The following is a 16,703-nucleotide window of genomic DNA, read 5'->3' as shown; positions in this document are numbered from 1 at the left end:
TTTGCTTTTTGGACGGTTTGCATTCGGTGTCTTTTGACCTTGTTAGGCTACTGTCTGAAGCTAGGACATACACCTGCTTTTATTTAATGTATTGTCCACTTCTTCAACTCGTGAGCTGAAGCCTTCAGGTAGTGTACGTACGCTGTGTGTTGTGTTGTCCTCAAATTGCTGTGCTATCACATTCCCACAGGATTGCATAAGTAACATTGAGTCAGTGAGGGGGAGGGGGCAGTGTTGCCAGATGTGTCTGATCAAATCCCGCCCAAGAGCTTCTCAAAAACCGCCAAAATGTGCTAAATTCTGCCCAATTTCCACATATTGCATTGACTTCTGTGGGCATAAATCTGCAGACAAACCCGCCAGATGGCTATTTTTCCAGTTTTTACCTGCAGACGGCCATCCCAAGCAGCCCAATTGGGTGGGTAACCGCCCAATCTGGCAACACTGGGAAGGGGAAGGAGGAGACTGCTTGGAGAGCGGTGCTGCCTGTTTCATCTCCCCGTTCCTCTTCAGAGAGAGGCCAAGGCCCAGGAGAGTAGACTAGCAGAGCCAAGCTCGGCAGGCAGCAGAGATTGATAGATGCAGGCAGAGAACGGGGTATGGGGATCGAGCAAGGGCAAGCAGGACAGCAGGACATGATGTGGGGAGCAGTGCACAGCAGTCTTAGCCCTCCTTTGCACGTATTTGCATTTATTTTCGAAAACTGATATATTTTTAATCTGTTAATTTTAATATCCGGTTTAAACAGCATTTAAATTCGATTTATTTATTTTTTTAATAAAGGGGCTCCCGGTAGGATTAAAAATTTAATTAATCACGGTCCGGAGTCAGCCTATGCTTATGCGAGTCATTAGTAAGTGAAGGATGGCTATCGCGACCGCTTCCACAGTCCGCTGTCAGAAAACCCCACATGCAACTTTTGACAGTGTCGGACCGAAGGAGTGTCGTGGGAAACACTTTTCATTTGAAACATTGCTTTACATACCGTGTTCAGACTTGTATCAACTGCTGGCATTCAGTGATGAAAAACAGTCTCACCGCGAGTTCATTTGAACAGCATTTTTTCAGTACGGTGTAGATTTTGAGACGGGAATGCCCCGGGCACCGTGCAAATGACGTCATCCTACCTACTGCCTCTTTAATCTCAATATTTAGACAAACCGGCATGGAACATGAAGTCACTTGGCATGTGATTGGCTGTTTATCAGTCAAATGTCATTATTTTGAAAAATATGCAGATTTATTGTGTCTCCTTGTGTACTCGTTATGATTTCAGAAATCTTCACTTACCATAATCATAACCATAGCCATAGCTAAAATGGAGCTAAAATTATCATTATGTGTAAATAAAAAAAAGAATGTACTTTTTAAATATTTCATTGAGAAATATTCATAAATGTGTAAATAGTTTGAGCAAGACGGTGGACTATTAATGGACTACAGCAAGCTGGTCCTACTTGTTATTGTAATAGATTTTCATTTAAATAGGTATGGTAGTGTTGCCTGTTCATAGTTATAGTTGCATCTGTTATGGTATGTGTCATATAAGTAAGCACATTCAATGTACAATCTTTATACTGAATGTTGCAGTACAGGGAGTGGAAAAATGAGGAATTGGCCTCTTACACAGTGTGTGTTATTTAAGAATTATAGCAGAATAATAAATAGATGAATCGCTTTGTGAGCTTTGTAGCTTTCTCTATGGGACATCTCACCTTTCCTCTGCACTCCCATGAAGTGGAACTGGCTGGAGGGTCAAAGGCCAGGAGCCAGGAAGTGGGTTTATCAATGAAAAAAGCGGCACTCCTATGGGGCAGTTAATTGTGTGGTAGTTTCTATGTAATTTCTATGCAATGATAATTCATAACCACATATTACAAATAATTACCGTGTTCAATCTTCAGAAAATGACTTGGGTTCATGGTACACACGAACTCACACTTACTGTATAACTCCTGTAAGTAGGTTTCTATACATTTTGTGTTTGAGACACAAACACAGAATCTAGTAACGTGAGGAGGAATTTTCGCGGAGGGTAGGTGTTCCTGTTGTGCACAGAGTGACCTCTCAACAGGCCAGCAGTCGGCCCTGTCAGCAGTTTCTGTGTCGTTTTGGCCATCCAGGTCTGTGCTCTGTGCTGGGTCAGGATTGGTTTGCCCGAGTGGGAAAAGAGCTGGTCAGTTGTGTGTGCCCGTGTGTGTGCGTGCGTGCGTGTGTGTGTGTGAGGGAGAGAAACTCTTACCTCATGTAGCCCAAAGCTCATCATCATACCTGGATGTGTAGCACAGCTGTCAGCATGAAAAAAGAGAGAATATCTGTGGCTGTAGTTGAACGTTTTGATCATAATGATGTTCTTTGTAGGTTATAGGTTAATATTAAGAGAAAAACCACGTTGTGTGACATTTTTAAAATGTCAGCCTGAATCTGTAGTGTAGTTCTGCAATATTAGTCAAGAGCCTTTCCACTGAAGCTCTGTATCCCCTGGATATGGTTGATCTTTATAATACAGTTGTATTATTTTATAATACATAATACATGTTTCAGCTCAACTTGTATCACTGCTTTTGAATAAAGCTAGATTTCTTGTGCCACATGTTTACATGTCAAAACAATAAGAACAAATTTGTTCATTTTACATTTGCTGCAATATTTACTGGTTTCCTTCTTGTTTTGTTGCTTTTCAAGGAATTCTCTTGTGAAAGGTGCCTATGGAGTGGTGGTTCTCAACCTTTTTTGAACAAATGCCCCCTTGGCCTCATTACAACCCTCCCAATGCCCCCTTGACCTCATCATAAGCCTGACAGCCCCTCCCCCGCCTTAGTATTAAAAAAAATGGATTAATGCTCTCCAATGGCAACTAAGCACCGCCTCTTTTCAGTTGTATCCTTGTCAACCACCCCACCTCCCCCCCCCAGAGCTCCCAAACGCCCCTGGGGGGCTGTACCACCCCCGTTGAGAAACACTCCTATAGACCTTTCTTCCCAGAGCCCTGACCACTTCCCTGGCCACTCTGTTCCATTTTTTTCTACACGTAAATGGCGGCTGAGGGCTGCTCATGGTGCTCACTGCCTGCTCTGTTAGTGCCAGGAAGTGGCTTCCACAGCATGGTGTAGTATAGCCTACATCCTAAAATAGGTCTTATTTATCAGATTTATGTAATGGCAGTGAATTTTAATGAATTGGTCATAAATAAACCAATTGATGTTGCATATATTTGCTTGTAATTACTCAGAAATGTAGTTTGTTTCTCCTTAATGGTGGCTTATTATGTAGTGGTTGTGTGTTAGTCAGTGGAAAGAAAGCCCCTTCTGGGCACTGCTTCAATCTACATTGAGGCAAGTGGCTTCAACCAGGGTACTACTTCCGGGTACCCTACTTATCACAACTCTTAATTCCATGCCACTGGGTCTTGCTAGATGGCTGTTGGTTCCTTACTGTTTGACTCTGTTCCCGTACGGGAAAATGTAGAGTTCCTGTCATATGTCCCTCTCATCATTTGCTTTTTTAAGCAATGTTTTGCCTGCTGGTGAAATGTGTTGAGGGCCTTGGTGTGGAGGATGCCTTTTATTTGTCAGGCCCTCTGGTCTGCACTGCGCTGGCTGTGTTGTGTTGTGTTGTGCTTCGCTCGTATAGAGGGCGGCTACCTGTCACCCTGAAAGACGAGCTGACCTCAGTAATAATTGAGAGTTTTTCCGTTAACTCTGTCTTTACCGGTAGTGCAGCAGCAGCAGGAGCAGGAGCAGGAGCAGGTATGGACTCAGGCAAAGGCCCTCCTCTAGCCCAGCTTCTTCTGTCCTCACAGGTTTTCACCCAGACTCCTTCATAAATCACAACTTACGTTTGCAAAATGGTGTTTCCACCATTTTTGACTTTTGACTGCATTTTATGTCCATGATCCATTTGTGAATTCAATCTTACCATTCAAATATTTTGAGATAATACTTTTAAACCGATGTAAAAAGCATTTTGCAATGCAATTCAATGGAATGCCTAATACAAAAATGTCAATTTCCTCAAAATGTTTCAAAATGGATATACATATCGTCACATTATAAGTAAGGCATGCATTAGTGTCGTCTCTGAGTAATTACAGCATGCAGTTATGGTTACTGTTATGAAATGGGTCAGAAAGGAATCAGAGCCAGATGTAGGACAATAAAAAATAACGTGCCAAAATTGCCAAAGTGGTGTAGTGTTTATGCAGTTGAGATCAGAGTAGGTAGGTCAATGATAAGTGGTAGTGATGTGAAGGTATTAAAACACGACATGAACATAAGCGCAAATTCCGTGGTGCTGTATCACAGCCACAGGCGCACAGCAATAATATGCACAACTACACTACACGAGTGTTAAAACAACAACGCTCAGGGTACCAAAGGTGACCTAATCGCCGGCGGGGCCTCCTGCCAGTCTGTGTTCGAGGCTTTCTTTTCACTTCAGAGTGTGCAGGCAAGCGAGACCCAATATTCAGTTCACGCTGTGGAGTGGAGGCATTATATTTCAGCATCCTCTCTCTCTATATATCTCCCTCTTCTTCTCCTTATCCCTCCCTCTCCCTCTCCCTCTTTCCTCACTCGTGCCTCTGGATTTGGAATGGAATGGAAAACTTTATTTTTAAATTCTTGGGAATAATACAGTAATGAGGGTGGTTCTATTTTTCAATGCAGCAGAGTTATAATATGTTAAAAACATTTCTAGTCAAGAAGATACAACATAGGTTTAAAACCAAATTAACATAAAATAACCAAAACCAATAATACAATAAATACAATACATAATGCATAAAATACATGTTTAAAAATGCACATATACTATACAGTATCTATACATAGGTATATAATCATTTGTCAAAATCAAGACAAACAATTACAGAGTGGTATAGGGAGACTTGTTATTATATTTCAGTTGTTTAAGGGTGTATTGACTGTTTAGGTAGCTTCCAGAATGTGGGGACATCCAGAGTGAAAGCTGATAAATTCCCCCAGTTCAGTGCGAACATTAGCAGACAGCAAGTTGAAGGAAGTTGTCAGAGCGAATGTGTGGAGTAGGAACCTGGAGGTAGGAATGTGGTTGGCCTGTGAGAATAAATCCCCCTGGCCAGGCCGGTCACCATGGCAACCCCTTTTGTGTTCACTTCCACAGGGGAGGGGTTTGTTTGCAGGTAGTGCCTCCATGCCACGTTTCATTAAATGAATAATTCTCTCGCCCATTGTGCTATACACCTCGGCTACACATCTATGAATTTACCACTCATGAGCCCCTTCGTCTAGGTTGCCAGAAGTTTGCCGCCAATTTGGGCTGCTTAGGATGACCATCCGTGGGTAAATAGTTGAGTAGTAGAGTAGTAGAGTATCATTTATTGATCCCGAGGGAAATTAAGAATAAAATAATAATAAAATGAAATATTGCACAGATGGTTGTGTAGATCTATTACCATAGATCATTCAAATATTTTAATTCAAACTGAGTGGGATTTAGTACCTCTAGGTTTGTGCCTTTCAGCATTTATTGGGCTGGACATCATCAGCCACACCTGGCAACACTACCCCTGATCAATAAGTGGGGGTTGCTGGCTGAAGAATTTGCCTATTCGTTGTCAGTGTGACTTGCATGGTGATGAATTGTATTAAATACCTGGCAGCAATTCACCCATTCACTCAATTTCAAAGATCAGCTCTGCACTGAAGGTGTATGCTGATTTTACGGTTTGAATTTGGCAGTGTTCTTGCACTGCTGTGGCGGACAATTTATCGACTGCTTGTTTGCGTCTTTGAAAATTAAATTTGAACATACATTGCAAAATTGTATGAATGACTTCAGTGTGTGGCTCCACAGAGTGAAACTGATTTTTTTCTAAATCGGATTTTACTCTGGCATCCACTAACAATAGGGCTGTAACGATACACTCAACTCACTCAACTCTATGGTTCGATACACCCCACGATTTTTTAAATGTATCTTTTTGATTGTTGTCTAGGTAGCGTAGGTTACAAGAGGATACTAATAATGTAAAAAAGAGTTTGAAAATAATAATGACATTGATTTGAAGCTTGGAAGCACCATCACATAATGTCATGTGGTTGTTTGCTAAACTGAAGGGTAACAGAACTTTGAAAAGCTGTATGACGATGATGCCTTCTTGCATCACGCTACAGTATCGTGACACTGTGTATCACGATTTCTCGATTCGATACAATATCGTTACAGCCCTAGTATCCGCTAACAAGCCAGGTGGAGTGCTGTCATCACACACAGCGTGCCGCAGATGATATGTGTCCTTTCACGCCCGCCTGTCAGGAGGCATGTGACGTGACCTTGCCTGACCTTCAGCCTGTTAGGTAATGGCACCGCTGTGCTATGCTGCGCACGTTCCCACAGCCTACTACACTGTACAATTCTAAATCAGAAATTACAACATAGCTTCAAGCAGCGATGTGCAAGAATGGAAGACTACATTGTTTCATATACATACATCAGCTGCTGAGCCCAAGAGACTGATAGTAGACAATGAATGTGTTTAGGATGCTTGTGTTTTTTTGTTTTTGAATCCCGCTACATGCTCCCGGACCTCCAGGGGGCTGGCAGGGGGCTAGGCAATCTCCAGTAATCCCCCACTCATCAACACCTTAGAAGTCCCATGGAAATTGCACATGTGCTCGAAGGGGAGAAAATTAGTGCCTCCTACCACATGTGTGTGAGAAATGGGGGGTAACATACACTACAGTAGGTGCATACTGTAGTTGTGATGAAGTGTGATGCACAAGGACCTGACTGACAAATAGCGTGGTCTGCTCTTTTCAGCCTGCTTACCTTGCCTGAGCTGTCCCTGACCTTATTTTGTATTTATTTTGCTGAGCCTGTAAGGTCGGCTGGGAAAGACATTCCAGACAGGAGAATGGACGTATGCCTTTTATGGTGAAGGACTCAATGGGTGCATTCCAATATGCAACCTTGCGTCCTCCACTTGGGCTTGTGGCCTCACATTTTTTCTAAAAATTACTTTACAATTGAGCTTTTGCGAGATATTGAAATATAATGCTGTTGTCAGTGATGTCATGATGACTTATTACTTCCTGGTATGAGGTCACAAGCACAAGTGGAGGACGCATGGTCGCATATTGGAACGCACCCAATGCCTTTCTGCTCTCTCCTTTTCTCACCTCTCCTCTGGTCTTAATTTCTCTTCCCCACATAATGCTTTTCTCTTCTTATGTTCTTCCCCTCGAATATTTTACCATACATAGTATTGCAACTATTCGAATGAAATTGCAGGGGTTGTTTCCATCCGGTTAAACTGAACAGTACAATAATATATTGCCTATTGAATGTCACCATTTTTGCATGCACACTATGAAATGATACGACGATCAGTAACAGATTTGATTAAGTCCAATAAATAACCAGGTTGTTTTATGTTTCTATTCACCTGCTTGTTATTTTGCTGGTATAAAATATTCATGTGGCTTGAACAAGCTGCTTGAATAAGTCATGCCAGTAAATATTGATGTGCATTTAACTGGCATTAGCACGTGTGGGCGCCAATGCATTATTCACACCATTACCACCTCCTTTGCCGTAATATGACACCCCGCGGCTGCTGGCGGACGGGAAATGCCTGCAGGTTAAGCGGTGGTGGTATTTGTGCTGCTGATAATTACCATTGCAATATTGGTAATTGAGTAGTAGTGGCTATTTATTGATATATGATGATCTCTATGTCGATTGAATGGGTAATGAGTGGCTGTGCAATTACTTGTAATATGGATCATTTTACAACTATTGCTTCCAACATTATTCTAAAATATTTCACCTCAAATGACTGACTAGCCACATTCTATTTTGCAAGTATATTAGAGAGTATCAGCTTGGCTGAAGCACACAGCTTTACAGAAGTAGCTTCCTTCATCTGCCAATTCTTCCATAGCCAGGAAGTTCTGTAACATTCCTAATATGCGTATTTTTGGAAAAGCTTATCATTGCTTAATGATGGATGGGCTAGCTACCGTCACCAGATTTCTCGTGAGACCTCGACTCAGGGCCGCTGACGGCGTTCACCAGGCCCAGGGCAAAGTCATTTGAAATCCCCCACCCCCACCCCCATCAATAAGTACTGTGACATTGAATGTAATGGGCCCGGGACAACTGAGCCGTTTGTCGGGCAGGCTGCACACCTGCCCCAGTCCAGAAAACCCAGCAGCACCCCCATTTCCTGATAATGAAACAGACCGACAATATTCCCATGGGGACATGATGGCTAGTTTGGAACTAGGACTAATGCCAACACACCCAGAGAACGGTTGGAGTGAGAGGAGAAAGGTAAAATTCTCTCTAAAAAATAAAATAATAATATTTATCTCGAGAGGAAGTGTAAAATAAGCATATTTCCAGAAATGGTGGACTAGAAAGACACTTCAAAGAACTCTGGGTTGTAGCCTAAGGTTTGCGGGTTCAAGAGACAAGTGGGCGAAGTGAATGACCTGCCCTCCCTTATCCTCCCCAGAGACAGAGTGACTGATTGTACTGTCCCCACATGCAGTGCTGCTGTGCTGACCTGGCTTGTCTGCCAGCCGGGCTGCAGTGCCTGCGCTCTGTTAATGGGCTTAAGCAGAAATGCAATATCAATGTGTGTGTGCACAGTGTGCTATGCTGTGCTGAGCTGTGTAATCACAATGGGAGAAAAAAAAAGGGATTTTCATTTTCATCCTCATCCTAGGCACAACATGCCAGCCTCCGCTCTGAGAGAAGGCACAGGTCCATTACGGATAAAACCAACAGACTCAGAGTTTGTAATTATTTTTAGCTGTTTACTTCCAAAATGTATGCTGCCCATTCCCAGATGTTATCTTTTATTCATGAATTATTTACCACCTGAATCAATATCTAAGTATCTGTCATAGACTCACAGAGTTTGTATTTAGCCGTTTACTTCCAAAATAAATGCTGCCCATTCACAGATGTTATTCATGAATATTTACCACCACAATCAGTTCCTACAGTAAGTATTCGTCACGGCTTGGAACTGATTGCGAATTTCAAGTGATAGACGTCTTCCACTGCAAAACTTACTGTACTGTAAAACTTCAGCTGTACTGGGTTTTGATACTCCATTACGGTTTGTTTTGTTTCTATTTGCCCGGTTTATCTGATGTCATTGTAGGGGAAAAAAGAAAATAAAATGCGAGGGATTTTGGCTTTAAGCACACACACACACACAGACACAGAGTAAGCCACGGCTAACATCCGGCCACATAAATTTGACCCAATCCATTATGACATAACCACAGGCTGTCTAGTCTAGTGACCTGCTTTCTTGTGTCCAGGGTTTTTGGATTCAAGTTGGAATGCTTATGGCCATCCGAACGGTAGCCGGCTGGTCAACAAGATGACTCCTAGCAGCCAAAATTCTTTCTCTTTTTGTAATTCAACTTTTGTTGTACTATTTAAACCTGAAAAACGCACACAAAGATCCACACAGTGCATCACAATGCCCTTTTATACATAGGCTCCCCTACCATGACATTTTTTTTTTTTTTTCAAAAATATGGTTAAGAAAATAGCAATATTAATTTATAATAATAACTCATTCATGTGTACCCAGAAATCGTCCCAAATCATTTGTTTATTATCATTTAGCTTTTCCAAGATACCCTCATAAGAAACTGCTTCAATTACAAAGCCCAATTCTTTTTTTGCATTGTGAGGTGCTCTAGCCCTGGTCCGTGTAAGATTTCCATAACAGGCATCAGCCCAGGCCCACAAATCAGAACCCACTTCACACCTCCCCGCCCGACTGAATTTTCGGGGCGATGGAGACAGCAGAGCTCAGTTGGTTCCACACCCACATTCTCCAGCTATCGAGCGATTCCAGACTAGTATTTTTTGTTTTTACTTTTGCTTGCATACCCCCCACCCCCCTTCCCCATTTGAATTTTTGTGGTGGACTTTTAGCAGACGGTGGAGACAGTAGTCTAGCTACAGCTAATGAAAAGTGGCTGTTTGATTGGTCATTGACTTGGCCAAGGTAGTGCAGAGGTAATTTGCTACCACTAACATTCTTCAACTATGGAGCGATTCCAGACTAGTATTTTTAGGTTTTACTTTTGCTTGCTTGTAGGTGTACAAGAGAAGGTTGAATAAACAGATGTTTACTGTCTGGGCTTCCATGCCAGGGTCAGTGATGAACTTCAGATTTACTCCTACTTCTGAGATGGATACATACAGCCAATGATCTATATCCCTCTTTGACTAATTGAATCAAGTCTAGCAGAGTGCAGCAGCTTTTCCTCTCTACGCCTCCACCCAGGACTGGACTGGCAATCTGGCATACCGGGCATTTCCCGGTGGGCCCTGTACCCTCGTTGGGCCCCTATTTTCAGAAAAGCTAAAAAAAATGAAATAATAATCTTTATTATTATTATTTTTTTACATTTCTGAAAATAGGGGCCCACGAGAGTGAGGGGCCCACCGGTGAGTCCGTTTTTAACGCCGCTAATTATGATGGACCCCTTTCAGCCAAAAGTGCCCGGGCCCTATTTCTCCCCCAGTCCAGCCCTGCCTCCACCCTGCCTGCTCCTGCTGGTGTGGTTTAAAGAAAGCACACAATTAAGCAAAGTGCTGTTTGCCTGCACTCTGGAACATACAGTATATCATTCTGTATGGATGTGTACAGTACAATGTTTAATGACGACACATCATGGACTGTCAATCAATTTTTTAAAAAGATATTTGTACATTTTTTTTTTTTTTTTAGAAATGTACGCCTTATTTATTCAGATAGGCAGAGAGCTGGGGAAAGATCAAGAAATTACCTCATGTTAGGCGCCCCAAAACATTTTTCATTGAATTGAATTGCACTTGTGTCTGAAATGCGCTATACAAATAAACTTGACTTGACTTAGTGTTGAGGGAGTTTGGTGGCTGAAGTGCCCTTTGAGGAGAGGTGCATTACCCTACAGGTAATTTTGGACAAAAGCATTTGTGCACTAAATAATCACGAAAGAGAAGGATAGACTCTTCTCTTCCGTGAGTATTTACTGCTCTAATGCTTGAGCTGCCCCAGTCCCTGGGTAGACTTCATGGCATTTTGTGTGTGTATGTGTGTACTCTACTTAAGCCTGTGCTAATATACAAAAAACATTTTGTATTTGCAAGTGTTATAGGCTGTGATTATGTCCTTGATTGTCGTTGCTTTGGATAAAAAGACGCCCAATGCAATGCAATGTAATGTAATGTAATGTAAAAGCATCAGTAAAGTGTAATGTAATGTAAATGAAATGGAGTCTAGTCACAAGTAAAATCCTGTTTGCTTTTCTATAAAATTGTTATGGCTTATCTTTGAAAGAATGTATTAATGCCACAGTAGGTGTTCATGTCTTTCAGGAATTATTAGAGGCTAAAGGCCCATTTCTAAAGGATTAGTTTTATGTACTGTATGGACATTGGTTAATGTGATTTTTATCTCCGAACGTTGGTAATAGAAATGGCGAGATTTAGACTGGATTAAAATATCTCAGTAAAAGAACAGAAAATGGGAGGGGTAGATCTTTATGCACTGTTGTGACGGTCACATGCATGCCATCTCCACAGTATTACTAAGTGTATTTGAGAGTGCACATCGACTGCATGCACATGCAGATAGCAATGCATTCTGGATGAAAGTAAAAGTCGAATACTGCTATTACGAGGTGTATTTGAGATTGCACAATGACTACATGCGTTGATATTCAGGGCAGGAATGTTGCACGATGGTTAGAAAATGTAGTCCTGATGTGACGAAGACGTGATGTGTCACATGGTCTCAAACACTCCCGGGATCAAAGCAATTGCAGACAGACCATGCAATGTTTTTTGTTGTTGTTGGCCTTAGTGTTTAATATACATAGATGCTCCAGCCAATGTATAAGGCGAAAACACACAGATGTGTCTCCCGGTCAATGGGTTAAATCAGAATGCAGTACAGACAAAAAGCACGCACATCCATCTCAAAAATATTCTGGTTGCAGGACTAGCAAAGTCACATGAAAATTGAAAATAAAGTCTGTACACCAGGCTCCCGTTTCTTTTCATTTAGTGTGACGTTTTGGGCAGCATGCCCTTTATCATGATGAGGAGTGTGCTGCCTGAAACATCATATTAAATGAAAAGAAACGGGAGCCTGGTATGCGGATTTTATTTTCAATTTTCATTAAATCAGAATGCATGCATTGGGTGGTCTGATCGGTTGTACTGCAGACAAAGTTCATCTAACAATATACAGATGAACAGATGCAGCTGAAGTCTGCCAACTCACATGCTACAATTGAGAGTTCGATACAATATGGTTCTTCCGATGCCATGTTGAATATTAACACTGCGATGAGTCTCTATGTTCAGTCAGTGCACTTGCTCTTTTACAATTCATGAGCTCTGTATTCTGGGTTTTGATCTCAAGTGGGGGGGGAAAGTCAAACTCAAATATTTGGAGTTTTGGTTTCGCTTTTAAGTTTGTTTTAAAGCATGTTCCACAACCCCTCTTCTCTCTCACATTCACACACACACACACACAAAAACACAAAGCCAACGCCAGCATATGACCACATGGTTCTATGCCGATCCACAATGATGTAACCACACGCTGTTTATTGGCCTGCTCTTAGTCATAAAAGTGGGTGTGGAATTGATGTTTCTATCTGAGAGTAGGCAAGAGACTAGAGAATAAAGAGACAGGGCTCATTAATAGCCTGTAGCTCTTCTTGCAAGTTTGAAGCCGTTTCTATTAGTATTTATTAGTTTTGGAATCTCTTATCCGACGTTGCCAGCCTTGTAGCCTTGCCTTTACACCCTAAGAGTAGGCAAGAGACTAGAGAATAAAGAGACAGGGCTCATTAATAGCCTGTAGCTCTTCTTGCAAGTTTGAAGCCGTTTCTATTAGCATTTATTGGTTTTGGAATCTCTTATCCAACGTTGCCAGCCTTGCCTTTACACCTCAAGTCATGTCAGTCAGGGATATTGGAAAAAAATACAAGTACAGTAATGCCTCTTTTCCACTGCTGGTTTTCTGGGAGGCCTAAAGCTCGACACAGCACGACTCGGCCGCCACTTTTTACTTTATGATTGAGCTGTGTCATGCCTATTCGAAAAGCAAAAAGTGACGGCTGAGATGCGCTGTGTCGAGCTGTAGGCCTACCAGAAAACCGGCAGTGGAAAAGAGACATGCGTTTTAAAGAGCTGAAGAGGACATGCCGGGACATGGGAAGGAGGGAGTGGTGTTGCTCTGCTCTGGTACTATATGTTTGTTTGTTTGTGTGCAGCAGGAGCAGCTGAGCTGCTGAGGCCTGCTCATTTGCTACCCACCCAATCCCCGGGGCACCGCACCCTCCCTGCTACGGTACAAAAGTGAAAAACAGCCTATCCGGGGTTTGGCTTTGGTGAACTAAAGCAGTGATTCTCAAACTGTTTCAGACCGAGGACTCCCCCCCCCCCCCCCCCCCCCCCCCCCCCCCCCCCCCCCCCACCCCCCCCCCCCCCCCCCCCCCCCCCCCCCCCCGTGTTATTGTGGTGAAAATTTTACTTCAGACATGTTTGGATTTGTAATAATGTCACAAATATAGTCTTCTGGTGGCCAAAAGCCGGACCACCTGAGCTCTGTCGCGGACCACCAGTGGTCTCCCGACCATACTTTGAGAATCACTGGACTAAAGCTGGGGCTACACTGGATACGTTAACTAAAAAGACTTGCAGGCAGTATCTGCCATAACAATTACCTTCCCCTACAATCAGTGGATCTACAGTGCAACGCTAGACACTGCATCACAGCAAACATAATGAAAAATTGTATTTTTGAAGCAACTTTACTGTATTGTAACTGCATGATGTGTATCCCCAGTCTTAAGCTATGAACTAAACTGAAACAATCTGTTGTATCCGCTACAGATATTGTTTCAACAATTGTAGTTATTCATTGGTGAGCGTTTCTTTTTTCAGGTTGTTCCAAGAGACTCTCTCACTCATTCTTCCTGAGTTAGGTCACCTCTTGTTTTAGTTTTTCTTTTGGAGACCAAGCTAGATATGTCTGTGTAATGTGAAAATGGGTGTGTGGTGGTTATGGACGGGTCTCTTGTATTGTATTTTTCATTGGTCAGTTCCTGTGTTAGACATTAGCAGGGTTTTCCACTTGGGCCTGGTTAGGATGGCGGTCTGTGTCTAAAGAAAAAGGTGAGACAGGCGAAGTGAGTCTACGGGTGAGACAGTTTGGGTCCCTGAGTTGCAGAAGCATCCTGGTAGATGTTTTGTGTCAGTCACGTGGTGGCTGCAATTGATGATTTGTGCTACACTAACAGCCCTGCCCTCACCCACCTTATGTAACCATTGACACTGGCTCCCTATGTGTTTGTTTATTGTGTGTGCGTTTGTGCGTTTGTGCGTGTGTGTGTGTGTGTGTGTGTGTGTGTGCGTGCGTGTGTGTGTGTGTGTGTGCGTGCGTGCGTGCGTGCGTGCGTGCGTGCGTGCGTGCGTGCGTGCGTGCGTGCGTGCGTGCGTGCGTGCGTGCGTGCGTGCGTGCGTGCGTGCGTGCGTGCGTGTGTGCGTGTGTGTGTGTATGCACATCTGCACGTGTGTGCGTACCAGGGGCGGAACTTAATTTTTCCCCCACCAGTCACTGTGGCAGGTAGATTTTAAAATCTACCAGTCACTAGCCATTTTTAACAGTAAAAGTGACTGGTGGGTTGAAACTTATAAAAATTGCCGGATCGATTCTGGAACTTGCCGCATCGATTCTGATCGCCGAATCGATCATTGTTCACACCCCTAGTTAGCAGTGGGACTTCCTCCCTCATCATGTGTTTTACTGTAGGTGTATGTACGGTATGTGTTTGTGTGTGAATGTGTGTTGAAATGATCTCTTGTGTTCACAGTGGGAGTTCCTCTGGTCCCTCATCTTGCTGGCCACCTTCTCCTTACTGCTGGTCTGGTTCTACTTCTGGTGGGAGGCACACAACGACTACAACGAGTTTAACTGGTAAGAGTATCCAAACACAAGTGAGACCTCACTTACATGCCATTATGAACAATCTGATATTTAAAAAAAAAAAATCTGGTTATGTTTTTATTTACTTTTGTTTACACGACATGGTGTGTATTGAGCCATGATGCGTGATGAGAACCGAATCGTGAGTTGAATGTGTCGTTACAGCCCTACTCTCAGTATAATCTGGACCATGGAAGGTAGTCCCTTGTCCATAGTTATTACACAAAGCATGACTACATTCAGACTCCGCTGAAGTCATGGGATTTCATTGCCAAACAGCTGGCAGGCATTTCCCCTATCCTTATATTGTAGTGGCACATGGTTGACCTGCAGATGACACGAATACATAATATCTGGAGTCTCCAGTCTTGACACATATAAGGCAGATACTAGGCTGTCCCACCACCTCATCTAAGTCCCATGAAAAGGTAAACATCGGTTTGTTGTATTGCAAATTTCATTTCCTAAGTTGCTTTTCAGACATTGTATTGTAGCATTTTCTGGCAGGCTGTGCTGGGCCTTCATATATACTTGTGGATTGACACACACACTCAAACACACACACACACACACACACGCACGCACACAGAAACTGTGGAAGAGCTGGAGAGAAGAAAAGAGATACGATTAGAGGCCTTGGTTTGTCCTTGGTGTGTGTGTGTGTGTGTGCGTGCGTGCGTGCGTGCGTGCGTGCGTGCGTGCGTGCGTGCGTGCGTGTGTGTGTGTGTGTGTGTGTGTGTGACCTCCCCCTGGTCTGGTGAAGTCCCTGAGGGCACCAGACGCGATAAGACCCCTGGAATGTAATTATCTGTGAACTTCTCTGATGTGCCTGACTCCCCCTGCTGAGGAGACAGCACAACCACATGGGGACAGGGTTGCCAGGTGGGGTGGTCTAGGATGACCATTCAGGGTTGCCAGATGGGGTGGTCTCGGTAGGATGACCATCTGCAGGTTAAATAAAAACGTAGGGTAGTAAGTAGTGCCAGTCTTTTTTACTTAGGGCGAGGCCAGGATAGTTATGATTGCATCTAATACATGGACATACATTTCAGGATGTTGTGCATCTCTGGAAATATTGACTTTTGATGTTAGATACCGTAGTATTTAAGACATACAGCTCTCTGAATAGAAGGGGTACAACTTGCCTCTCATATAGGGTAAGTCCAGTTGTGAAATTTGAACAGAATGCTTTGGCATTAATTGAATTAGTGATGTAAAGGTGGCCCAACCGTGGCCTAATTTTTCACACTTTTACAATTAATTCATGCAAAATCACTCACATATTGTCTATTTGAAGTTTATTTAAGTTTATTGTCCAACAAAGGTCAGCTTATAGCAAGGCTTTTCGTAACGAAGCCGTTGTTATCGTATACATAAGCTGTCTTTGTTTTCCTGTTAAGTCAGTTTATCTTCGCTAAGTGCTATCTTCTCCGGTGTCTCAGACTGCTGATTTCACCTTCTCTCATTTTGAATTCGCCTTTCTTGTTGCTGCTTTTGGAAACAGACATATGGCAACTGGAGAAGATGCATATCTCAAATAGGCAGAAAAACTAGTTATGTCACTTGATGAATGCTCAAGATTTGGTTCTGGAGAAGTGGGTGGCTCCCCTGTGTCTGGATTAGCTTTAGGACTTGTGGCAGGAGTTGGCTCCTCATGCGATGGTCCTGTCAGGTCAGCAGCAGAACTGGTCGAAGGCTC

The 16,703-nt window shown here is 43.0% G+C and overlaps 1 protein-coding gene across 2 annotated transcripts in view; it reads left to right on the top strand.

The window, feature by feature from the left end:
• The window catches only part of gdpd5b (glycerophosphodiester phosphodiesterase domain containing 5b), a 64,371-nt gene that overhangs the window by 17,299 nt on the left and 30,369 nt on the right, over positions 1–16,703 (top strand). For both annotated transcript variants that reach the window (XR_010035813.1, XM_063205166.1), the window contains exon 3: positions 14,892–14,995. Coding sequence is in view for 1 of the 2 variants with exons in the window: in XM_063205166.1 (XP_063061236.1) it covers positions 14,892–14,995 (104 nt within the window). In the remaining variant the exon portion in view is untranslated. The remainder of the gene's footprint in view (positions 1–14,891; positions 14,996–16,703) is intronic.

This window comes from Engraulis encrasicolus, chromosome 8 (assembly GCF_034702125.1).
Source record: "Engraulis encrasicolus isolate BLACKSEA-1 chromosome 8, IST_EnEncr_1.0, whole genome shotgun sequence".
Classification (NCBI taxonomy): Eukaryota; Metazoa; Chordata; class Actinopteri; order Clupeiformes; family Engraulidae; genus Engraulis; species Engraulis encrasicolus.
This window is presented reverse-complemented; position numbering and strand designations above follow the sequence as displayed.